Genomic DNA, 24,821 nt, shown 5'->3' with positions numbered 1-24,821 from the left:
TATTTTGCAGCTCTATGCAAGGACGTCGCAGCTCATTGTTATTCCAAGTGGAAGTGGCTGTGGCCTGTGACAGGCCGGTTACCTGTTTTGCTGTCCAGGTAAGGGGAAGCATCTATTCATTTGTCACCATGGTGTCCTCACAAGTGCTCTGCATTGTCCTAATATCATGCATTGTTCCCCAGTTTCTCTCTAGTCTACGCCCTTCTTATGCAAAACAGCCAAAACATGAACATAAACACTAGTTCTGTCTGTCTCCATCCTTCTCTGTCTCTCCAGTGATGGATTCCCCCACCAATCTTTTCGATGACTCTGTTCCCGAGATGCACGCATTCGCTCCCACTCAAAGCTCTACGGATCTCCCTGGAGTTCACCCTCAGCCCAGTGCCGGTCGCCCTTCTCCAGCCTTTAGACCCCCCGGATTCCCCCTCATCCACCACCTCCTCCAGCCAGGGGGAGCCCCCAGGAGGATTGGAGGGCAACTCAACACAAACCTGAGCGCACACAGACACCTGGAAGACAGAGATTTGGAGGAAGACAGAGGAGAGAGGGATGGACAGGTGGAGCAAGGGATGGAAGGAGGGGAGGACAGAGTGAGGGAGGGAGAGGACAGCCTGCTGGGGGTTAAGAAGAGGCACAGCGATGCCGCCCTCGCCGCCGAGTGGAGTCAGGACGTCTTGAAAGTGAAGAGGATGAAGCTGGAGAGCCGACCAAGAGATGTAGAGGCTGAGGAGGGAAGCAGGAGGCGCGAGGGAGGGAGGGAGGGGAAGAGAAGAGAGAAGGAGGAACTGAAAGAACAGCTGGAGGAGGCACGAGAGAGACTGCAGGCCCTGCAGGAGAAGGTGTGGAGGGCTTTTGGAGAAAAGCACATGGCAGAGGAGGAGAAGGAGATGCGGTGCAGAAACAGAGAAGGAGGAGATGGAGGAGAAGGGGATGCTGGGATGATGGAGGAGGAGGACATCACAGAAGGGTTGTATGATGAAGAGGACATCGATGGTGGAGAGATGGAAAAGGAAACTTTCTCCCTTCTATCGGTTTCCCCTTTTGACAACTTCCACAAACAGAGGGAGGAGAGGCAAAAAGACAGAGAAGGGAGGAGAGAGAGAGGAAGAGGAGGAGGGTTGCACTTGGAGGGCGTGATGGAGGGAGCAGGGTTGTGGTTGGATTGTGGCGGGCTGGTGAGGGGGGATTGGCATAGCGTGATAGAAGACGAGGGCGAGGAGGGGGGGCAGAAGTTTGCTCAGGCGCTGAAGGTGGAGTTGGGCAGCGCCGTTGCTCGAGTCATAGACCGAGTTCTCCGCCTTTACACCGAGATGACAGACGTCACTCCTTCCTCTCCTCCCGCTGCCATCTCTTTCCTCCCGTCTGACGCGGGGAACGACGTCGGGAGGGAGAGGGGGTTGTGGATGGGACTACTAACGAGAGGAAGAGGGGAGGATAAAGTGAGAGGTAAGGAGGAAAAGACGGGAAGGCAGGATGGAGAAAGAGAGAAGCAGGTCCAAAAGAGGAGCAACGACAACGTCCCGCCTCCGGGACAGCCCCACCTGCCTGAACCGTCAGATATGGCGATGCCATTGGTTGTCCAAAGGTCACCTGACATACGAAAAGCCCACCCACTCCTCGGCCCGCCTCTTCCTGCTCACCTCAACCCCTCTCATCCGAACCTCTCCCTTCATCACCCTTCTCTTCCTCGCCCTCCTCCCCTTTCTCACCCGCCCCTCCTGCCTCCCGCTTCACAACCCAAGGACCTCTCCGCCTCCTTCCACACGTCCTCCTCCTCCTCTTCTTCCTCCTCGTCCTCCTTCCCCGCGCCCCCGCCTCCTCCTCCCCCGCCTCCTCCCCCGCTCCCTCTCCCCCTTCTCCACTACTCCATGCAGCAGCTCTTCTCTCGCTCTCTCCACCACCCTCAGCTGCCCCACCTCCCTCCGTCCCGCAAGGACTACTTGAACTCCGACCCCTTCCTGGAGTTCTCGTCTCACCCCTCATCTCACCCCTCTTTCCCACCGCTCCCCTTGCTCGGTCACCTGGACCCGTCCCTTGTGCGCCACGCTCACGGAGGCAGAGAGAGAGGGATGCGGGGAGACGGGGGGATGAGAGGAGGAGGGATGGACGGAGGAGAGCTCTACCTGACTGCTGGGGGAATATCCTTTTGTCGGCAAGGGGGGGGAGGAATGAGGGAGGGATGTGTGTTTGTTCATGAGTGTGTGTGTAAAAGGACTTATGTATCTCCTTAACTGGCCTCATGTTTACACCCAGGAGGGCTTGTCTCCCTGCCATCTGAAGAAAGCCAAGCTCATGTTCTTCTACGCACGCTATCCCAGCTCCAACACGCTCAAGACGTACTTCCCTGATGTCAAGGTGTGTGTTCCCCATCACAGAGCTGGATCCAGGCTTTTGACATCGCTGATTATGACATATCAGGCGATATTCATGTTTAAACACAAGTGACTTTACCATTGAAATTAAATTATTTTATGGAAATGATCACTTAAGTTTGGTCATTAAAGTGTTACAACAAAAATATACTGAGGGAGAATATTTTACAGTTGAACAACGTCCTATATTATTGAGTGGTTTAATTTACTGCAATGCATACTGCATTTTTTTAAAAAGAGATTTTATAATCCTCATCTGCAAAGTAAAAAATACTTTAAAGTATTTCCCTCTGAAATGTAGTGAAGTGAAAGTATAAAGTAACATAACATTTAGGAAATTTTACAAAAAAAGGAACAGTTTGTTTATGCAACCTACAGAAGTCTATATATTTATATTAGCTTCAAAGGACATACCTCCATAACCAGTGATGATACTCTCAATAAGAAAAATATCAAAGTGAAGGCAGTTCTTTAGTCAGAACTGCCAAACTGAGCTCTAAACTGGAGGTAGAGCAAAGACCGATTTGATGAAATGATCTAATCCAAAGGATCACTCAAATTTTATCATGAAAGAAATACACTGAGCAAGTGTTACAGTGTGATTTAATTAGCATGAATAATAAAAGACGAAAGACAACAACAATACTTAAAATTTTGAAAAGAAAAGTTTAAGGTCAAACAAACAAACTGTTATTTTTTAAAAGCCCTTCACCTTTTGAAAAAAAGATTAACTGTAATTTCAGTCTGTTGATATTAAAATATCTGTAATAAGCCAATAATTGGTAAACAATGTGGTATTGTGGTCAAAAGACTATGCTAAAGGGGCTTTTATTTCTTTAACCAATTACAATCCAAAGAGAGAAATGTTGTTCTCGTATATTATTATGATTGTAATATGTGAGTATTTACACTTTCCGTTATAAATATAAAGCACCAAAACAATGTCTCTCTTTCTTTGAGCTACTAACTAATAGCTCTCTTTGAAGTTCATTTAGTTTATATGATTATGAGTGTTAAATGATGTCATCTAATAAGCACCTCTTGCGTTTTTGTCCTCACTTGCTCACATCCTGTCCTGCTGTCTTCCTGTCCACTGTCCAGTTTAACCGCTGTGTGACCTCCCAGATGATTAAATGGTTCAGTAACTTCAGAGAGTTCTTCTACATCCAGATGGAGCGCTTCGCACGACAGGCCGTCCGCGAGGCTCTCACCCGGTTGGTATTTAGTTGGCACGGCTTCTCGTTAAACTCATTCTGCTGCATAAACTTCCATTGTTTGACCGGGGTTTCATAGGAGCATGCGGCCACGGAATCCTTGACATTAGCTGACACTGATTTATGCATCATAAACATGAGTGTGTTTGTAATGGCCATAGATATTTCAGTATGAGTGGTCAAAATCTGCCACAGTGCATGCATTGCACAAAATCTGGACTGTTAGGAATAGCTTATTGAACATAATCAACCCCAGAAACGATTCAGGAGGTGGATTGTCAAAAATAATACTAGTAATACCAATTATAGTTGACTACAGATACTACAAGTGAATGTCTTGGATTCTTTTGAAAATGATGACATTAAAACGAGTGTGTTTGTCTGTCTGTGTGATCCAGGGATGGTGCACCTCGTCTGGGCAGAGAGAATCAGCTGCGAGTGGGCCGTGATACAGAGCTTTACCGCATCCTGAACATGCACTACAATAAAAGTAACGTCTACCAGGTAAGAGGAGTGTGTCAATATGCACCATCTTTACTCCATGGGCGGTGCTTTAATACTTTAAAGTGTAGTGAAAGCATGGTGTGTTAATTCTTTTAGAGATTGGGGACCTCAAGTCTGATTTCTTCAAGTTGTCTTCAATGGCAATTATGTTTGAGGATTTTCTGTGATGTTATAGCATCACTGTTGCATAATGTATAAAAAAACAAATAGGATACACATCTCCAACTCTAGCTGCTGTCTATAATGACGTGTCCTTTGTTTGTCCAATGCAGGCTTGTGCTCTGTCTGTCAGATAGAAAGCTGTGCGACATAGTTGATGTCAGAGAATGCCTTGTTAAAGATTGTTACACCAACAAGATAAAAAAAAAAAAAAATGGTTATCAGATTATAGCACCTTATTATTATTTAGTTTTCAACTAACTACAGTGAGGATTTATTTCCACAAACATACACATTCGTTTTTATCTCCTATTGTATTATTTCAAGGGAATGGAATGGAAACGTATGTTGTTGTGTTTTATTAGTCTTAAATCATTACTGTCAAAGAGCTTATCTTTGTTTAAATCTGTTTGATATATGTATGTCTTTCAACTATCAGTAATTCTTGGTAATCTGTGTACATGCATGTGTGCACCCTAATGTTACGATTTACACTATTTGCAAAGGAAGGGCATTTTCTTATTAGTTATTTTTACTCTCGCTGACAGTGTTTGTGAAACTCCTCAGATGCATGCTATAGTTTGCATACATTTTGTAGGGGCTTTTTTGACATGGTGAATACACACTTCCCTGTTTGCCCGCTTCCACACGACTAATTTCTCTAATTCTGGATGAAGTAGTCATATCGAGAAATAAAAGACTAAGCTAACTAACCAACTAAGCTATTTGGTTATATATATTGTATTAAGATGGCGATTCAATGAGGAATCATTATAGTACAGGAATGAATAGAATCAACAGGAATGCAATAATAAAAATAATAGTAGTAAATAATTATAATATCATCAATTACATTTCCACAAAGGTAAGAAACATTACTCCTTTGTGGATTTTCTCTTAATATCAGTTTATGTCAACATGGTTGTGTGGTATTTTAAGATTTTTACACTATTATGAGTATAGTAATGATAGACTCCCAAGCTAATCATTAACATGCAGATATTCTTTTCAATTAAGAGACCGACGACAACACGTGTTATGTACAAGAAATCTGATTTCCGTGAAAAACCTTATGATTGAAAATATTTAGCCAGTATGGCCTCTGTATTGCTAGAAACAGAATTCAGTCAGCTCACTCTGAATTTGAATAAATGCAGCCGTTAGAGACTGTGCTCCTTTCACTACAGAGGCGTTTTTAGATGACTTAGCTGATTAGTCTTCTGCCCGGGTTGAAACTGGGAGCTATGCTGCAGACATTTTGACATGTCATACAGCAGGACGAGCACAGGTGTAATTAATAACCTTAAATACCTCACTTTTACAGTACCAGGGCCAAGGTATTGTGAATGCTTCATCACAGACATGTCTAACTGTGACGCTTTATAGAACACCCAGTGAGCAATTTTCTGTTGAAAAGAAGTTTAAAAAACGACTATGGCCGGTGAAAAGACGTTCAAAATTGGTTAAAAATTGGTTTAAAAGTGAAAGTTTTTTCACCGACTATTTGAAGACGTTGATTGAACGTTCACATTTAGACCAAAACAGGACAGTCAGGGAATTATCAAGGCATATTCTGAAGTATTGTATCCCTTAACATTCACATTTCTGTCTGCAGGTGCCAGAGAGGTTTATCGAGGTGTCAGACGTGGCTCTGAGGGAGTTTTACTCAGCCATTTGGACTGGGAGAGACAGCGATCCCTGCTGGAAGAAAGGGATATATAAAATTATCTGTAAGCTTGACAGTCCTGTTCCAGATGCCTTCAGACTGCCTGGCTGTCCTGTTGGCTGATAAGCGAATCACTTTCATCTGGTACAAGTATACACATGCATGCACAAAACACAAACTCACTGAAAGAAAGGGATTTTATCAAAGCATTCCCAAACTGTACAATTCCACACTGAGAGAACTGGTATGAGGAAATCCAGTCATTTCTACTATTCGGTTCATTCATAATTCATTCCAAAAAAAAGAAGAAGAGAATTTTAGATGTATTCTGTTTCACGTAGTGTGCAGGGAAACATACATGCTCAAATGGACAGACACACACACACACACACACACACACACACACATAGCAGAGCAGTGATAAGAGTCTTGTGACTGCACTTATCGAGGAACGTGACCGTACTATTGAATTTAAACTGGACAGAGCAGGAATTCCCTCTCCAAACATTCCTCACCAGTCAGCCGACTCCTGAAATCACAGTGCTGCTACACAGGTTTGATAAAACTGTCATGAAAAGCTAAGTTGCTGCAGCCACAGAGATGGAATAGACTGAGTGACTGGCTTTAGTAACAATGTCATGGACATTTGCATACTTGCTGTGTACGGCGTGTTACCGTGAGATGACTACCGTTTTAAGCACCGCGCCCTGGCTCGAATCCCTCATTCACTGAAAATATAGATGCACAAAAAAATAATTCTATGCATCTGCTCAGTTATTAAATGTACTGCTGACAACTGTTTACCAAGCATGGGCCCCGGACACTTACATCATTTACTATAATATGATATATAAAATGTTCCAGATGACAAAGAGACCGCAACCTGAGTTTCTTTTTTTTCATCATCACATCATCTTTCACTGTGAGCAGAGAGCAGTGTTGCTACTGTTAAAAACCCTGCTTCATGGTTCCTTTTTTTTAAGAGAAAGCAGTAATACTGCAGTGCAATCATTAGTAATTGTGCACAAATGGCACCCAGCTATCACACCCAAACATTTCAATGCTGCTCTCCCTCAGGGGTGTTCACAGTTTTACATTAGATTTGATTGTTTGCTAGAAACGGTTATTGTTGCCTTGAGTGTGGGCTTCTCTGGAGCGTCAGAAGTACCTGTTTTGTTCATTGCTCCCCACAGCTTTTACATTTTAAATACATTTTCCCTGGCTGTGTGGAAGCTTCTCTCTATTTCTCCTCCACAAACAGAAAGCTGTCATGTTTGCATTAATCCCCTCGTTGTTTTTTATATCCACTTAAGAAATCAGGCTTATAAATCTTTAAAGAAAACGTGAGGACCAATCATAATTATTGTTAATAGTATATTGTAACTTTTTGGTTATTTAAAAAAAAAAAAACATTTAATTGTAAGTTTTTAAAAATGAAGTTGCCCTTTTTTAGAAAACTACCAGGGCAATGGTTTCAGTCAGTGGATTTCTTTTTGCCTGTATAGCCATCTCTTTGTTCAATATTGAATTATAACATCACTTTTGTACATGATGGCACAATGTAATCAAAATGTAATTAAAATTCTGCAAAGAGGGACAATATATTGAATTTAAAATATTTAAATTAATGTTTTTTTGTTTCCTTGACGTACTGTTATTGTTGAAATATTTACTTCTGTTTTTGTATTCCTTTAATGTGATGCTAAACTAAATACTTAAGTTGTACAGTTAGTATATATCAACATTCGTTTCCCAGAGGTATTGCAGAAACTTTCATTCGATCTACTGTATATCATGACTCTTTTATCTGGAGGAAACTTGGGTTTCTGTTCATAAAGATGTTGATTGACAGCTCCAGATAAAGTCCTCCTCTGGCTTAATCACACCTCTGTGAGACCGAGCCCAGATATGTCAAATATTTGTGATGTGTTTTCAAGTGCATGTTTCCTATATTTGCATTACATTTGTATTGTAATCTTTTTCTCTGGTTGCTTTTATTGGTTTCACTTTCATATTGTACATATTTAGATCTGTGCCTCACACAGACTTTTGTGATTTTGGTGTTTAAACTTATCAGTGAATTAAAGTGATACCAGGCTTGTGTTGTGATGTCTGCATTCACACACACAAACACACACACATAGACCACATACACAAGCTCTCTCTCTCTCTCTCTCTCTCTCACTCTGGTGTGCCGGTCCTGGTAGCCAACACTAATACCATCATAATTCAGCCTTTAATCTAACAACACCAAAACACACACATGCACACATTCTCACTGACTCTAATACTTGGATGATGGCTTTGAAAGAGGCTCAGCCCTGGACTAAGTCTAACCACCTGAGACAGCGCACACACACAAACACACACACACACACAGTTTATCCGGTATGCTAGATATGTATCCAAACCACAAGTCTCGCAGACAAAGCTCCTGTTTTTTGACTAACGAGCTGGACCTGGTTACGCCGAGATGAATGCTCCACATACTAGTTTTTAGTTTGGCATTTTGAAGCAAGAAGTTGCACTTGGTCACAATAGACACAGAACATAGATATACATGCAAATGTCCCATAACTAATTTATTTTTTGGATTTTCTGTGTCAGCCGTTAATTATCAACACGTTCTTGCTATTATTCGCTGTTATCTATTTATGAATTAAGATCTGTAATGGCTGTGTGACACCAGTCACCAGGCTGTTACTGATGCTGTCAAATAAAATGGCCCCTTTGATTAGTACTGTGGCATTACACGGTATGCTTCCCCTCTGGACAAATCAATTGCAGCTGTGGAATTGGGAATGCACCACAACAAGAATGCTTCTCACACTTTTAATAGAAATCCTCACAGCACACAGCATTTGTAGCCGTCTGACACAGAAGTGGAAAACAATTTCAAGCTTAGCTACAGACTGTATTTATGTAAATCACATGAAGCTAAAAGTGATTAGCTCTGAAGGGAAACTCCATCTAGCTTGACTTCACTTGCAGACCCTTTTTTCACAATATGACAAGTCTCTCTTGACTATAAGAAAACAAACCACGTAAAAACATCTATTGTAACACGTTCCCTGTGGGTTTGGATATGCGTCTGGGATTAGTATTTCTACAGCAGGGAATCTAACACACCTCAAAGTTGTGTAACATGTATCAGAAATGCATGGTCATATGACACAAGTCACAAGGTTTGATTAAGCATTAGGGGTGAACACACACACACACACACACACACACACACACACACACACACACACACACACACACACACACACACACACTTCATCCAAAAGTAGCTCAAACTTTGACTAAGTCTCGCCACCTGATAAACTACTGTAGTTGAGGTAACACACAAACTACATGTGCATAACAATGCCACTAATTCATCATCATGGATTATAGGATTTATAGTGGGATCGTTTTTCATTTACATTAATAAAAAGCAGATTCATCATCCCCTTTTTTTTCTGCTTCCCACAGAGTTAAGTTTTGAAACCTGCTCCTGACCCGAAGAAAATTGTTCTGAATGACAACCAGTGTTAAAGTTCCACAACCCATCAGTGTGACAAATAAACCATGTTTTACGCCTTTATAAGCGGACGAGCCTGTCCGGAGGAGCCTGAGAGGAGCAGTAGATGAGTGGAAGTCAAACAGGAGGGAATCAGACGGGCTGAGTTGAGTGAAGCTGAACAAAAAGAGCCACAATAACGCCGGATATCAACCCGTTTGGGCTTCAAAGTTTAAGCGTTGCATTTGTTACACATTTGCACAAAGAAGAGGCAGGTGAGTTGTGGCGGATACAAATATGATATCAACCTTTTTTTTAATTCACTGATATTAAATCTTCATAGTGTGACAGAAAGCAAACAGAATTGTGATCAATACAAAAATAAAAAAAACTTTGTCATATATATAAGCAAACATATGACAAAGTTTTATTTTTGTATTTATCACAATTCTGTTTGCTTTCTGTCACACTATGAAGATTTAATGTAGATTTAAATTGATTGCCCTGGCTGTTTCTATTACTCATTCTTCAATAAATGGTTATTAATGTTTACCTTACCTCAAGCCAGTAACCGACGCGACTGCGTGCGTAAATCTAGGACTTTATTTTGAAAGACGCATGTCCCCGGATGTATATTTAATTGACTGGCGCTGCCTTCATGGTGGTTTCCCCCGAACAGGAGCCTGGCCGTAGCACCGGAGGACCGGAGGACGATGGCGTTAGCGGGGCTGCTGCTGCTGGAGATCGGTCTGTACGTCAGCGGCTTCGTCTGTGGGATCATCACCGCCGCCTCCATCACCATAGTCCAGGTGACATGTTTTCCAAGAAATGAAATAATTAGCCTCATCCATGTGCTTCTTTTTAATCTCAGTGCTCTTCAGGGTGTGCTTAAAGTTTCAAGTTCACCAAAGATTATTTAATTTATATAATTATAAAACGATTTTAAAATAAATGTATGTTATACAGTGTAATTATTCCCCTAACTATTACGTATTAGTAAGTGTCAAAACCACATGTTAAAAACACACGCACTTTAATTTCTCTTGATTTCCTCCCTATGGACACGCCTCTTTGTATTTACCTTTTGAGATAAACATCCCAAAGTGTTGCATCGTGAATGTTTCCCCTCAATCAAACACACCGGATGAGGCTGCAGAAACAACAACACCAGTATGGACTCATTTATTTCATTCCACTTCTATTCAAATGCGCAGTAAAAATATAACATTCATTTTCAGGCCCCAAACTCCACTTTCTCACTTTCGATTAACCAGGAAATGTGTGCACTTTAAAATATGCGCGTAACAGTTGATGTGCGCCGTTCTCATCATGTGACCGAATGGGCCTCGTGCCCAATTATTCTCTCCACTTCTTTACACAAGTCAGATGCTGCAGTCAAGAAGTACTACCCTGAGCCTTCCTCGTAGCACTTATTGCATTCGTATTAGTTGTTGCACTTACTGTATTTGTATTTGCTGCACTTATTGAATTTGTATTTGTTTACTGCACTTATCCTATTCGTAGTAGTTTGTAGCACTTATTATATTCGTATTAGTCTGTTGCAATTATTGTTTTCATAGTAATCTGCCTCTGCACTATACTTTTGCTCTGGCTTATGCTTTAAGATGCTTGTTTAAGAAAGGAGATGCACTTATGACTTCTGGTGACTAGTAGTTCTCTTGAATACCTATGTTGAATACACTTCCTGTAAGTCGCTTTGGATAAAAGCGTCTGCTAAATGACTGTAATGTAATGTAATGTAATGCAGTTCACGTGTGTGTTTTTTCTATTTAGTTGTTGCAAATTCTACCAGTAAGGGAGGTGAAGTTATTAAAACAATGTGTAATGAAAAGGACATTATGAGCCGACATGTACATTAAATGAAATTTAAATTGTAAATTCAAATCTCTGTCCCTCAGGGTAACTTTGGAGGCCGGTGTATGCTTTATGGACTTGTCAACTACAATGTTACAGCAGACCTTATTGGGATCGAGTCGTCCAGCTCCTTGTCTGTGTGCTACTTTGTGTCGACCATATCAGTGATGGTGGCAGTGCTGTGTTTCTCCCTGTCTCTGTACTTGCTGTACACTTTCTGCATGGAAGGGGAAATCAAAAGGTAAACGGCACATTTTTGTCTTTTTGTGCGGGATGTAAACAGAAATTGATTTAAAAACGTACAACTTACTTTATAACTCTACTTTACTGTTTGGAAACCCTTATGAGAGCTTATGTTACACAGCTTTTAGACAACTTTAACTCAGTTGTTCAACTAGTGTTATATCAACGTTTTAAAGGCTGACTTTTAGACTGAAAGTATAGGTATAATTAACTCAATGATCACACACAGGAATATAAGCTGATGCAAATTTTATATTTGGCACTAGTCAATGCTTCCACTTAAAATAGCAAAGCAATATGATTTAAAAGCTGATAACAATATCCCATATGGTATTTTCCCAAACATTTAAGCCACTTCAGGTGTGCAGGAAGGCCAGCAGTGTGCTGGGGTGTCCACTGGATACGGTGGAGGTGGTGGGAGACAGGAGGGTGATGGCCAAGCTGTCATCCCTGATGAACAACACCTCTCACCCCATGCAGGACACCCTGGCAGCTCTGTGCAGCTCCTTCAGCCACCGGCTGCTTCACCCCCGGTGTGTGAAGGAGAGGTACCGCAGGTCCTTCCTTCCTGCTGCTGTCAGGTTACACAACCAGCTCTGCTCCCAGCAGACCACATGACACATGACAATAAAAACATGACAATAAAAACACTGTGCAATAATAGTTAAAATAGTTTTTTTTTTCTGTCTGTAAATATTATATTTCAGTTATTGTGTTTTTCTACTGTTTTTATTGCTTATTTATAATACTTTTTTTTTTTTTTTTTCATTTTTTTTTTTTTATCTTGTCTTTCTTCTACTATGTCTCTTGTGTGCACTTTAACTCTATGCTGCTGTAAGCCTGCAAATTTCCCCGCTGCGGGACTAATAAAGGATTATCTTATCTTATCTTATCTTATCTTATACATTTTTTTTTTTAATTACAAATTCATGTACAAAAGACATGCAGCCGCACAAAAACACTTTGTAGATTGTTTCCAAAAATGACACAATTCTAGCAATAGCACAACTGGCCACACTATCAGCATTAAAGATAAAGCTGGACTTCCAGTAATACTGCTTGTTAAATCTTATATTGGCCAGTACATTGTCCATCTCTACTCCAGAGTCGTATTCTTTATTAGCGTGACAAACTCAACCCAGACTTTCACTGCGAGTTTTACAGACCGAATAGCATCTTTGAAGCTGGTCTAACAGTGCAGGCTGCAGAGCGGGTGAGGAGACGGAAAACACTAACTAGATTTCAGAAAACTGATCAAAAAGAGCACACGGGTCACAGGTTTGTTGTTGTAACACAGTCACGTGTGAGTTTGACGTCGTTTCCTCATATGTTCAGATGTTGAAATAACCCTCTAATTTTCCTCTATTTTCTTTTCCATCGCTTCAACAACAAAAAAAGAGAAAAGCTTCCAGCGGTGCTCACGCTCTCTCTGTTTATTCTGCTCTCCACAGGGAGCGCATGTGGTTGAGCCTGATTCTAGCTGTGAGCATCTTCTTCCTGTTCTTCCTGCTCATCACGGGCTGCATGGTGAAGATCGGACGGGAGTCGCTCTGCAACTCGGTCACACAGACCGTTCATAACATCACCAGGTGGCAAACACACACACATACTCTGTTTTCCCTAGGCATATAAAATATATATATATACCAATGGCTCACTTAATCTATAACTTTTAAATCTAAGTGGATGTTTAACATTTCTTGATGATTTTGATGGAGTTTTGGCTGCTAAAAATTCTCCTCTTAGCTACTTTTAACACCTATTTAATTCAACTTAAATATCTGTAACTTTCTAACATGTCATTTATTTCTGTCTCTCAAGCTGTGAAGAGGCCCAGACTAGAAAATGGGTCAGTCCACTTAGAGGGGGAAGATTCTACAACAGTCTATACAAAGCCGAGGTCTGTAGGCTTCATTCAGTGTTTGGTTTTTTGTCTAGAATGGATACAATACCCAGTTCTGCTAACTAAATTCATGTAACAGTCAACATATCCAATCTACTGGGATTACGAACTAGGAAAAATTGACATTTACAATATTTTCATGTAAATTATGAGTAAAGGAGCTATAGCTGCAAACCCCAAACGTTCGTTTTATTTATATACAGCAACATTTTCATTTTATTTTAAAGATGTGTGAATGAATTAAACACAGCTGCTAAACCTTCTCATTTAGAGCAACTGATTGAGTCAGCATTATTGTTCTTTCTTGAAATATCCATAAAAAAAGCATAAATGCTTCAAAGAGCTTGCTGATATAGTGGCGGCTGCTATAAAGTATCACTTAGTCAATATCTACATGTAGAGGGTTTGTGTATCACTAACTGGTCAGACTCAGATGAAAGAGCTTCATGTCCGTCTCGTGTGTCCTGTCTTGTCTCCCCCCTGACTCCCCTCTCAGACGGCATTGTGGGTCAACTTCTTCCTCTGGCTCGTCATCGGGGTGCTGGTGATCCTTCAGAGGTGTCAAGGTTCAGAGTTAAAGATTATTTCAGGAGACTATGGAGGGCCGGCCGGAGGGCTTTTCGCCGACGCTGCTGAGACGGTGCCATTTTTCCACTAGCAAAGCCACAGTGAAGGACGGGTGACACAGCTGACTTACAAAAACACATACACGAGCACAACATGATAATATAGGAGTAGATTTGGCAAAGGGTAAATACATTTAGTTGTGTTTCCTATATTCCTAAAACACATTCTGTAAGATATTATATGAAGTTAATCAGTAGTTTGAGATAATCACTATTCGCTGTTTGGTGTTGGAATGGAATAGCAATCCATCGCCTTAACAACTCAACCACCTCATCAGGTACTGAGGTATTCATAACCATATCCATAATCTGCCCGACCACATGATCCAAAGTTTACCACATCTATTCACAGAAGCCACGTCAAATGTCTTGACTATTGGATCACAGACGTGTGTATTTCTTCATTTACATGGTGTTTCAGTTTACATCCCAAGAGTGTTTATTGCAGGCATTTTTTCTAATTTAATAAATGTGTTTAGATTTAGTTTTTTTGATGTTACTGGAGGATTTTTCCTTTGTAAACAGACAAAGTATTAACATGGTGGTCAAAGCTTTTTTTTTTTACCCCTTGAGAAGTTTGCATTTTGTATTTCTACTATGTGCCCACCAGTTTTACTTCTGTATCTTTATTCTTTTATTCATGATTAATTATTTCATTTTACATTTAGGCCAATTGTCACTTCTCTTCATTTAGTCTCAAAGTGTTTGTCATGCGATCTTAGATAGTTCAGTCTAACTATGTAAAAAAAAGAAACACTGCATAAAGAACACTTGTTACAGCTCGACGGGCAGGAACAACATTCTGTTACATAATTTGAACAATAAACCAAGAGGATTTTTTATTTAAAGTATGACATATATGCTCCCAGTCTAACTGTTACATCTGATATCCAGTCCAGTCTCAATCACAAGTGGCCATTAAATACTTTAATCTGATCCTATGTGCTTGTGTTTTCGTAGTAATTTGCCTCTGCACTGTACTTTTGCTCTGGTTTATGCTTTAAGATGATTGTTTAAGAAAGGAGATGCACTTATGACTTCTGGTGACTAGTAGTTCTCTTGAATACCTATGTTGAATACACTTCCTGTAAGTCGCTTTGGATAAAAGCGTCTGCTAAATGACTGTAATGTAATGTAATGTAATAAAGAGCTTGAATGTCAAGATATGAACCACTTAGTTTCTAGTGATGCTACTTGACACATGGTGTGGCTACTTTTTAAACCAATAAACCAAAGAGTTAAAACACAATGAGCCAAATGTGTTTTCTGTTAATGTATTAGTGTTGAACTGTGTCTCCCTCTGCTGGTCAATAACAAGTACTCACTTGTACCAGAGATACGTTTTTAATGACTTGTCTCATGTTTTAATGGAGAATAGTTTGATAATAACAGAGGCAATCAGAGTATCTAGATAAAGTTGTACATTGTGTGATGAGACATACTCTTATTATCCTGGCTATGAAGGGATGCATAGTTTTAAGAGTACTGATAAAATAAAAACGCTGTATTTATTCTGCCACCCATCCAAATAATAAACAATAGGGATTTATGACAAAACAGAGTGCATGAAGCTTACTTTTGCCCTTTCCCCATCCTTTAGAAGCATGTTTGGAAAAGCCTAAAGTCTAACAGTTTGTCAGCTTGTCTTCATTTTTTGCAAGACAGCTAAACCTGCCTGACTGATATTTATTAATGATTAGCATCAGTTTTACTACACGTGGCAAGATTGGCCTATATTAGCAAGCCCAAAAAATAAAGTCAGCCCTTATAATTATATTTGCATTATTGTTCCAAAAAAACATTATAAATATACATATATATTTTTTGCACTGGTATTGAATTATGGCATACTGTAAGTGCACACCCTGAATATAGAACAATTGGACACCAGACTCAAGATATTTCTAAATAAACAACAACAACAACAACAACAACAACAACAAAACAACTGAATTTCTTATTCTGAAACAGAACAATGTAAAAGCCAGTGTTACCATCAATTACATAACAAATCAAAGTAGACATCTTAGTCCTGCTATTACAACATGACTCCTCGTCTCTTTCCTTAACTGTCTAATCTCTGTGGATTAACTGACCTGTCTTGATCCCTGAGGTAGAAGACAAAGTTCACTGAGGAGAGAAAGAGAGAAAGGAGAGACAGGACAAGGAAGAGGGTGACAGAATTTGAGGGGAAGAACTTCACGGGTTCTGTAAGTCACCTAGAGTTACTGTCTGAGACTGAAAAAAGGGACAACTGAGAAGAGAGAGAACTCTGGAGAACGTTGAGGACTTTCTCACACTCGATTCTCAGAAGAAATCCACAAAGCTTGTGATTAATTTGACTTTGGAGTGTATGGTAAGACCTTTTTCTAATCCTATTTGGCTGTTATATGGGGTACTGATTAGAAAAAAAATAAGCTGTGTGGATACGAAAGGAAAAACAAAGCAGAGTGAATAAATTATAGATAGAGACTGATGGTAGGATAGGGCTAAAAGAGAAGCACAGAAGAGCAGTGGCCACTGTAGACTGAGCTAAGCCGTGATAAGCCTCTTTAAGCTACTTCACTCTCGACAGATCAAATGTTCTGTTTAAAACCTGGTGATCTGTGCTGGACTTCTGACTGCGAGCTATTGGTTCACATCATCTGATTTTTTGGCAGGATAACTGTAGTTTACCGCCAAATCAGAGAACAGAATCATAACATGACATATTTTAAGTCAGTTTTCAAGCATCTGACTGCTTAAAAGCCTGTGAGATAATCCTTGTTAAATGTCTAATTCATTGTAATGACCTCTGACCTCCACCCATCCCTCTATCTCCGTCCAGAACATGTCTGTCAATCAGTGTGAATCAGTGGTGGTGAGCGTGGAGTCCCTCCTGACCGACGCCAAGAGGATGCAGATGCAGTGCCGCGAACGCAGCGAGCATCTCTCCGTGGCCGCCACGCAGCTGAGGGTGGAGTCGGCCTCCCTGAGGGAGCAGTGCCAGTCCGCACAGCTCGACATGGCCCAAATACGCCGGCAGCTGGACGAGCTGCTGGACACCAAAGCGGCCTTCGAAGCCAGGGAGAGGCAGGCGCGTAAACTCAGCAAGCACCTGTGAGGGCACGAGGAAGAAAGCGATAGTGATGTGATGAACTGTTACGCAGGCTCCCATTGAAACCACTGGATGAGGGGGGGAAAGTTCAGGAAGGAAACAAGAAGAGAGAGTCAAGAAAGAGCGGAATAAGTTGCATTTTGCACCCAGCACCAACTTAATATCTGTACTTGAAATTTGGTGTCAATTTAAATAGATGCCGATATAGTTTAGGGCAGAATATTGTTTAGGATAGCTCTTTGAATTTTTGCTTTGTCTGCGCAATGAGAGGAAAAAAAGCACTTTATCTATACTGACAGTTCTTTCTCTTTCTTCTTAGCTTTTGATGCATGTGAAACAGATACACATGTAAATATGTACAATAATGTAATCCCTTTCCTCATGTCAAATAAACCACATCCAAATACATGCTTGCCTCTTGCTGTTCTGGAGCATAAATGCTGTCTCTGTCCCACATTTATTGATTTGGTTGAAGAAACATTGTTTCTCTATTGTGAATGATTTCTCCTCCTGTCATGGTTGTCTCTTTGATCTTCTTAAGTAGCCGTTCTACTGCCATCAGTAACAAAATAACATAATGCTCAAACAGTAAAGAAGCTGTACCAATGTGACCATTTGGGGAACAGTATTAGCCTAGTACTGCAGCAGAGGACACACCAGCATCCATAAGGGGGAGAAACCCTACAACTGCAGCTTCTAAAAGAAGAGCTTCAGCCAGCTCTCTCAACCGAAGCCAGATGGGTTCTCTCAGAAAGGAGAGAAACCATACCAATGCAGCCTGTGTGAAAAAGGCAAATGGTACACCAATAGCAAACTCACTATTAAGACATCACTTTGATGGCAAAGTTGAAATCCCACCAATGTGTCGGTGGGCAAAAGCTACACTCGTGCTACAAAAACAGTAACACTTTGAGCTCTGCTGGAAGAGCTTCGCCACATATGTCTCAAGATGCATCAAATAATTCACACAGGAGAGAAACCATACTACTGAGAATTTAGTTTGAGATGCTACAGCCAGCCTGGGATAATGAAGAACCATTTCTGCATACTCACTGTTTAGAAAATCCTGCCGCCACTCGATGTGCCTGAAGAACTTCAAGTGGTGATGATGAGTGAAGAAACCAGAATATTCAGCTCAGAGAAAATTATACAGAACTAGTCTTTTTTTTCTCCAGATATACTATTCTACTGTATGATGTAATTTAACTTAATATTACATTTGCAAGGGAATTTGGTTAATTTGTATTTTTCAAGAGATTAATGCTTGAAACCAATTATTAGTCCCTTTCTATCCACATTTTCCTTTCAGCTTACATGAAGAATTCCACCTCAAAAGTTGATATTCTCACCCAGTGCTTGTATCTGTGCCTAGCTATGACATGTGGCACAGCTAGTCATAGTGTGCCTGTTTAAACCTAATTTAAAACAATTTTGGCCACTTCAGGGTGGCAGAAATAAGTTGTAAACACACATTTCTAGCAAACAATTGTCTTGTTACACATCTGGCAGACATGGAGCAATAGTGTAATATTCATTTGAAATGTTTCATGCCACATGATGGCTGTAAGTCCAGTATTCTGGCCGAAAAAAACAGAAAATAGGTGCAGTGAGAGTTGCACCAATGCAGTCAACGCTACCCTTATCCATGTGGAGTATTTGACAGAGATGGAAGACATATCATTGCTAATATCATAGGGTACAAACTACAGTCTATGGGTAGCACACATGCGCAGTGAAATCTGGTCTGCACTGATTCATGTCACTCAGGCGTCTGCAGGGAGGGTGTCATGGTAGCCTGCTTTATGGGTAAGAATTCAAAGTTTTGCATGAAAAGATATTCAATAAGAGACCATAAACAAATACTTTCTAATTGAAAACGTCCTATTGTACATTGGCCACCATCAATACGAGCTTACTCGAATTCTGTCAGGCTGATCATACCTAGACAGCGCCTGAACGGACACCTTTAATTACAGCGCCATGTGTTATTACCCTCCAACGTCTCAGCTCCAGTTACTGCACTGCGCATGCGTCATACACCTTAGCCTTCATTCAATGGCCTCGGTAGGGGGGCCAGCCGATCCTAGCAGTTTATGAATATAGAATAAAAAAAGAACATGACCGCAGTCATATTAAAGATCACGTCTTGTGGGTTGTGGTTAGCATTATTGTAGCATGGCGCATTAAAAAAAAAAAAAAAAGGTTGTATTTGCTTTAATAAATCACTGTTTTAATGCAGTACCAGGTGAGCACGCTAAGTGACTCAGGTCAGACACACCCGTGCAGGTACAGGTGTAAGCTGAGTCTAGCTAACATGCTACATGCTACAACGGGAGATCCGTGCTGTTGTGATTATAGAGACTGGTTATAGTGGGAACAGAGGGGCTGGGTGGACTGGTAATAATGTGTATTGAGAATGAACGAGCAGAGAACCTGGATCAGATGGAGGAGGAGACGGTGGATGTTTAAAGAGAAGCACGAGACTCACAGAATGATGGTCAGACACAGTGTATCCTTCAATAACCCCCTGAATCACTCCAGATAAATAGTCAACACTGCACGTTTTTTTTCCCCTCCAGAATGAGGGGTGATGTCTCCCTTTCTGTCATACGTCAGGTACATTTTCTCAATCTTTGGAAAGAATGACTCCTTAATATTTCTGTAGTTTTGACATGATGAAATGTAAATGTCTCTACAGCTCCATCGTCACAATCACAGCTCAGCCTGTCCTCCTCTATTGTCAGACTAATGGTTTGGTCACACATTGTCAATGTCTTTCAGACTCCAAACATGTACTGTGGTTAGGTAGTTTTTTAGGTGGGTGATGACGTCAGTAATTGTAAAATCCTGGCTGTGGACAGTTTGTTTTTTTACAGTACATTTTATGCGTGTGTGTGTACAATCATAAAACCTGGAGTAGGAAACTCTTGCAATAACACAGACATTGTGTCACAAAAGATTAAAATTTAATTTACCGTTATAAATCATTCTATAAATACATGGTTGTCACATCATTAAGAACGTATTTTAAATAGCAATAGATAACAAACAAACAGTCGGGTGGTTGGTTGCCGGGGTCAAAAGCACGGAAAATAACAACACAACAATCTTTTGGGTCTCGAGGAGACAAAACCGTTAGTGGAAGTAGCTGGGAATGGTGTGTGTGTGTGTGTGTGTGTGTGTGTGTGTGTGTGTGTGTGTGTGTGTGTGTGTGTGTGTGTGTGTGTGTGTAGTTTGGTTTTCGCCACTGGTCTTCAGTAAGATCCTCCTATTATCACCGTTCTGAAAGACAAAAAGAGAATGGCTTACAGGGAAAAAAATCTCCCACCAGCATGGAGTTTGGGTATTTATGCAAATAGGTGACAGGCAGACTCACTTTCAACTTTCTTCTTTAATGGTGACAGTGCTGCTTTGGCCTGAAGAGCACACAGAGACAAATTTACCCCAAATATCTGTAACTATAGCTACTAGTAGTTGTGTATGTAGCATTGACAAGGAGTCAATTATTCACCTTAATTTAGTGTAATGTCAATACTGAAATTAGATTGAAGTGCAATGGCTGAGAAAAGTGGGAGCTGAATTAGCGACTCATTTTTTACCTTCTTGATAGCAGTCCAGTCTTCAAGGATGTCGATGTCTCTCAACATGTAGACGATGAAAGGCCCTGTGAGACGGAGAGGGAGTTGGTCTCGACATAGTGCTTGTGTCAGCATAAGAGCTTAAAGTAGAATGATGATGTAGACAGTTGACAAATGAATAAGTAAAGGTTAAGTTTTACCTGAAACCAGAGCTACTTTCTTTTTCCTCTCCGACCCACCCAGCAGGTTCTTTCTTTTACACTTCTTGCCCTTCTCATCACTCCACTCTGGAATAAGAAAAAATATATTTCATTACATAACTTGTACCACTGTTTATATTTATTTCTTCTGAAAAGATAAGTCTAGAGCGTAGTGATTATTATCTCGTAACTTTGCAGAAAGTATGTAACCACAGTCTAGTTTTCAGCCATTGTGCAACCATTAATAATGGCAGTTAAAGTGCAGTAGATTTTGTTCCCTAAATCAACAAGACTAATACTGATGCTGAAACTTTAGCTGTACCTGAGGTGATGTCTTTATTCTGTCTGTCCTCCTCCAGTCTTCTTATCTTCTCCAGCAGTTCGGTCTTCATGGCATCAAACAGCAACGCCCGCTCACTCTGTAACCCACAAACATAAAGCCATACACAGTTTTAGGTTTACAGTGATTTTCTCCAATACCATTGTACGAGTGTCCGTATGCAGTACATACTGTGTTTGTGTGTGTATTACCTCCAGGTGCTGCTTTGCTCCTTGTTGTTCACACTCGTACTTGTGTTTAATCACCTGTAGACACAGCTCTCTGTACACTCCTGCAGTGAAAGACAGAGGGTGGTGCCTTTTAGATTATGTTGTGTCACTAACAAGGTACATTTTCAAAATATACCTTTTTTATATGATAGTTTTGTGTTAATATATTAATACTAGAACTTTTTTTTTTTGTTATTTGATGCTTTGGCAACATTATTTTCAACTTTCATGCCAAGAAAGCCACATTGAATTAAATTGAGAAAACAAATATCTATACCCTAAACACAATTATGTCTGCTTGAAAACACATGTTGACAATTAATATTGGCACATATTGTGTGCATCATTTGAACATCATTCCACTGTTGTCAAAGTGAGAAGAAGAGAGAAAAGAGCAAGCTGTTTCATATCCAAGCTAATCATATTCCTTGTGTGTATTACTGACCAGCCACTTGTGTTCGTATCTGCATGCTTTCCTGTAGTGCAACCAGTGGTTCTCTGTATTCTCCAGCCTTCCCTGTCAGCACCTCGTCCAGCTTCACTTTCATCTGGTTCTGCCGCTCCCGGAACAACCTGCAATCACAGGGTGAAGTCAGTCTTTCCTTGTTTGTTTTTTCCTACATTCTCCTTATGATTGAGATGATTTCAAAATCACACCAGGAGGACGCAGTGTCAAGTTTTTTCACCCCTCCTTTTTCCACTTACTTATCCTTCAGCTCCTGAAATTGTTTTTCCAGATCCAGCATCTCATCTAGACATTCTCCTCTCCTCCGCTCACAGTCTTCATCGTCCATCTCTTCACAGAGGACAGGGAGAGAGACGGAAACAATGAAAAAAGTGACATTGCAATTCAATCAGACAACAACATAGCAGAGCACATAGATTTTACCTGAACTCTCCTCTTCCTCCTCCTCTTCCTCCTCTTCACTATCCTCCAAGTCGCTATCCCGCTCCTCTGCACTGTCCTCCATGGTCTCGTCTCCTCTTCCACCTCCTCTTTCATCCTCTCTCAGTTGCTCCACCTCTCCGTTGGCCTCAGGGAGTTGGGACTCTCCTTCTGCCTCCATCTCCTCCTCCGGCTCCCTCACAGGGGGTTGGGCGGGCATGGCTGGCTGAGAAACATACAGACACACACACACACAGAGTATACCACAGTGTGTCTGGGTAAAGGTTTAAAAGTCAACCAAATCGATGCTCTCCTTCTCTTCCTGAGCTGTTTCATGGATCAGTGATTATCATTTGGTACACTGGGTCACTCATGTGTTCTGATGTTTGTTCATTTTTTTTACACATTTTTTTATAATTTGTTGAATGATGGCCAGGTCTCTTGTAACACCACTAATAGTCTAATTATTCTTAGTAAAATGGTTTCATATTACACTTATTATTTTGATTGATTTAGTTTTTTTCTTAAGAATGACTGCAAAGGTGTTGCAGACAATAACTTAAATTGAATAAACTGAATCTTGACTGATTTATATCATATTTTCAACATCATTTTGTTTAGCTTTTTTATGTCCTAATTTGAAAAAAGAAACATGTTAAAATGCTTATTGTCATAAATATCCCAATTGCAATATTTGGTATAAACAAAACATCTTATGCATCCACTACTACAGAAGTAAATTCGCTTAAATTTAAAATACTGAATAACTAAATTTGGAAATATTGTGAGTTTGTAGGTTTGAAATGTCTATGTTAGCTCTCACTTCTTCTGCACACTGACATCATTCTCTTGTGTTATTTTGCTCAATATGGGCGATATTGACGAATGACGACACTCCAGATGGGTGGCAATTATAGTAAGCGACAGAAAGGAGACAAAGTGGATACATTATACAACTCTGGTGTTAAAAGAGAGACTTGTTGGTGGTGTAGTTGTGGATTGTACTCCACTGTGCAGATAGAAAATACTTTGAATAGGATAACAGTGGGAAGCCCCCGGGCTCATCGAGCTACTGTATCGCTTCCGGAGATCTGTCAAGCAAACTAAAGAAACACAGCACAAGACGGGAAATTGTACGATTGTGCTTGGTGTAAAGGGGGGAAAAGGGAAACTATTTAAATAATTCACCTTACACTGCTGCTAGGAACGCGTTGTGGAAAATAACAACAAATGGAGTCTGAACTGTTCATATCCTGGAAACTTTTCCTACGTTCATCATTAGGGCTTTTATTTTGTTACCCTACCGGATGTGCTGTTTCCCGGTGAGTCTCTCTTGACCACTGGTGGCTTCCGTGATGTCATACAGTAAATCGGTAAACGTTATGAACTCGACGGCTGTTTAGACTTAAAAAAATAACCACCCGAAGTGAGTCTGGAGCCTGCTAAACCTCACGTCGTTTTACTGACAGCCCCAAATGAATGTAACCACGTTGTTGTTGCCTTTTCATGTGAGATTACCGGCACAAAAAGCACAGAGAAGTCAAGTGCATCAGAGCTAACAATTGAAACCACACAGCGAGGAAATGACTGCCTGCTCCTCTCACTGCCGACACCGTCCAAGTTGATTCATTCTCGGACATGTTCTCCATTAGTTGTTTGGTAGTTAACAATATAATCTGCGTTTAATGCCAAAAAAAGTAGGTTAAAGGACCGCGAAAGGGTAGCATTCATCCTGACCACATCTCCCAACTGTGCATGGATTAACTACTAAGGTTATCCCTCCATGTAGGCGGGCGGTGCTGTCTGTCAACAGATACGGAGTCTGCTCACCTTCTCCCTCTGCTCGGCAGCTGGAAGTTAAAGTATCATTTTCTATATTTCCATTTCTAAAATTAAAAAAAAGTACTTCCTCTTCACTTCAGTCTTCAGTTCGACACTTTGCCGGACTCTACAACACGTAAATTCAACCAATCAGCGCTGTCATGTAGAAGTCGGAATGACCGACAGAAGCGACAGCCCCGAACGTCGCCTGTCCAATCAGAATGCTGGAGCAGGTTTAGAGGGCCAATCATAATCCAGCTTAGTGCTGCTCACTATCGGAATCAACCAATAGGATGGACCTGATAAAAATACCGCGCATCTTCCTTTTTTCAATCTCAATAACACAAACATAATACAATCTGATATAATATAATATAATATCGTATTATATAATAATATACAGTACCAGTCAACAGTTTGGACACACCTTCTCATTCAACTACTTTGAAGAATCTAAAATATAAAACATATTCTGGTTTGTTGAGCATTTTGTTTGTTTACCACATCATTCCATATGTGTTCCTTCATAGTTTGGATGTCTTCAATATTAATCTACAATGAAGAAAAAAATAAAAATAAAGAAAAATCATTGAATGAGAAGGTGTGTCCAAACTTTTGACTGG

The 24,821-nt window shown here is 40.6% G+C and overlaps 3 protein-coding genes across 3 annotated transcripts; 2 read left to right on the top strand and 1 right to left on the bottom strand.

The window, feature by feature from the left end:
* Positions 1 to 24: 24 nt before the first annotated feature.
* prox3 (prospero homeobox 3) lies at positions 25 to 7,996 on the top strand. Its single transcript, XM_054601601.1, has 6 exons — positions 25 to 98; positions 277 to 2,138; positions 2,248 to 2,355; positions 3,474 to 3,586; positions 3,985 to 4,090; positions 5,865 to 7,996. The coding sequence occupies exons 2-6, from the start codon at positions 279 to 281 to the stop codon at positions 6,036 to 6,038; spliced, it is 2,361 nt and encodes a 786-aa protein (XP_054457576.1). The 5' UTR covers positions 25 to 98; positions 277 to 278; the 3' UTR covers positions 6,039 to 7,996.
* A 2,075-nt stretch (positions 7,997 to 10,071) lies between these two features.
* On the top strand, positions 10,072 to 15,316 carry tmem179ba (transmembrane protein 179Ba). The gene is made up of 5 exons (XM_054601487.1): positions 10,072 to 10,229; positions 11,340 to 11,536; positions 12,990 to 13,127; positions 13,360 to 13,438; positions 13,938 to 15,316. Exons 1-5 carry the CDS (start codon positions 10,134 to 10,136, stop codon positions 14,097 to 14,099), a joined length of 672 nt encoding a protein of 223 aa, XP_054457462.1. The 5' UTR covers positions 10,072 to 10,133; the 3' UTR covers positions 14,100 to 15,316.
* Positions 15,317 to 20,122: 4,806 nt separating this feature from the next.
* Positions 20,123 to 24,326, bottom strand: brms1 (BRMS1 transcriptional repressor and anoikis regulator). Its single transcript, XM_054601540.1, has 10 exons — positions 24,208 to 24,326; positions 22,381 to 22,603; positions 22,197 to 22,287; positions 21,937 to 22,064; positions 21,474 to 21,553; positions 21,265 to 21,361; positions 20,943 to 21,029; positions 20,764 to 20,828; positions 20,541 to 20,580; positions 20,123 to 20,446 (listed from the first exon to the last, which is right to left on the bottom strand). The coding sequence occupies exons 2-10, from the start codon at positions 22,595 to 22,597 to the stop codon at positions 20,439 to 20,441; spliced, it is 813 nt and encodes a 270-aa protein (XP_054457515.1). The 5' UTR covers positions 22,598 to 22,603; positions 24,208 to 24,326; the 3' UTR covers positions 20,123 to 20,438.
* Between the last annotated feature and the right edge of the window lie 495 nt (positions 24,327 to 24,821).

The sequence above is a fragment of the Anoplopoma fimbria genome, chromosome 7 (assembly GCF_027596085.1).
Source record: "Anoplopoma fimbria isolate UVic2021 breed Golden Eagle Sablefish chromosome 7, Afim_UVic_2022, whole genome shotgun sequence".
NCBI lineage: Eukaryota > Metazoa > Chordata > Actinopteri > Perciformes > Anoplopomatidae > Anoplopoma > Anoplopoma fimbria.
The sequence above is the reverse complement of the archived record's forward strand: the minus strand, read 5'-3'. Positions and strand labels throughout refer to the sequence as shown.

What these genes read in the sequence shown, in the direction of transcription:
- prox3 (XM_054601601.1), top strand. Translation starts at nt 279, where the DNA reads ATGGATTCCCCCACCAATCTTTTCGATGACTCTGTTCCCGAGATGCAC. An exon ending in TCTACCTGACTGCTGGGGGA is followed by an intron (nt 2,139 to 2,247) that starts ATATCCTTTTGT and finishes CCTCATGTTTAC; the next exon opens with ACCCAGGAGGGCTTGTCTCC. An exon ending in ATAAAAGTAACGTCTACCAG is followed by an intron (nt 4,091 to 5,864) that starts GTAAGAGGAGTG and finishes TTCTGTCTGCAG; the next exon opens with GTGCCAGAGAGGTTTATCGA.
- tmem179ba (XM_054601487.1), top strand. Translation starts at nt 10,134, where the DNA reads ATGGCGTTAGCGGGGCTGCTGCTGCTGGAGATCGGTCTGTACGTCAGC. An exon ending in ACCGTTCATAACATCACCAG is followed by an intron (nt 13,128 to 13,359) that starts GTGGCAAACACA and finishes CTGTCTCTCAAG; the next exon opens with CTGTGAAGAGGCCCAGACTA. An exon ending in ACAGTCTATACAAAGCCGAG is followed by an intron (nt 13,439 to 13,937) that starts GTCTGTAGGCTT and finishes CTCCCCTCTCAG; the next exon opens with ACGGCATTGTGGGTCAACTT.
- brms1 (XM_054601540.1), bottom strand. Translation starts at nt 22,597, where the DNA reads ATGCCCGCCCAACCCCCTGTGAGGGAGCCGGAGGAGGAGATGGAGGCA. An exon ending in GAGCAAAGCAGCACCTGGAG is followed by an intron (nt 21,362 to 21,473) that starts GTAATACACACA and finishes TGTGGGTTACAG; the next exon opens with AGTGAGCGGGCGTTGCTGTT. An exon ending in GAATAAAGACATCACCTCAG is followed by an intron (nt 21,030 to 21,264) that starts GTACAGCTAAAG and finishes TTCTTATTCCAG; the next exon opens with AGTGGAGTGATGAGAAGGGC.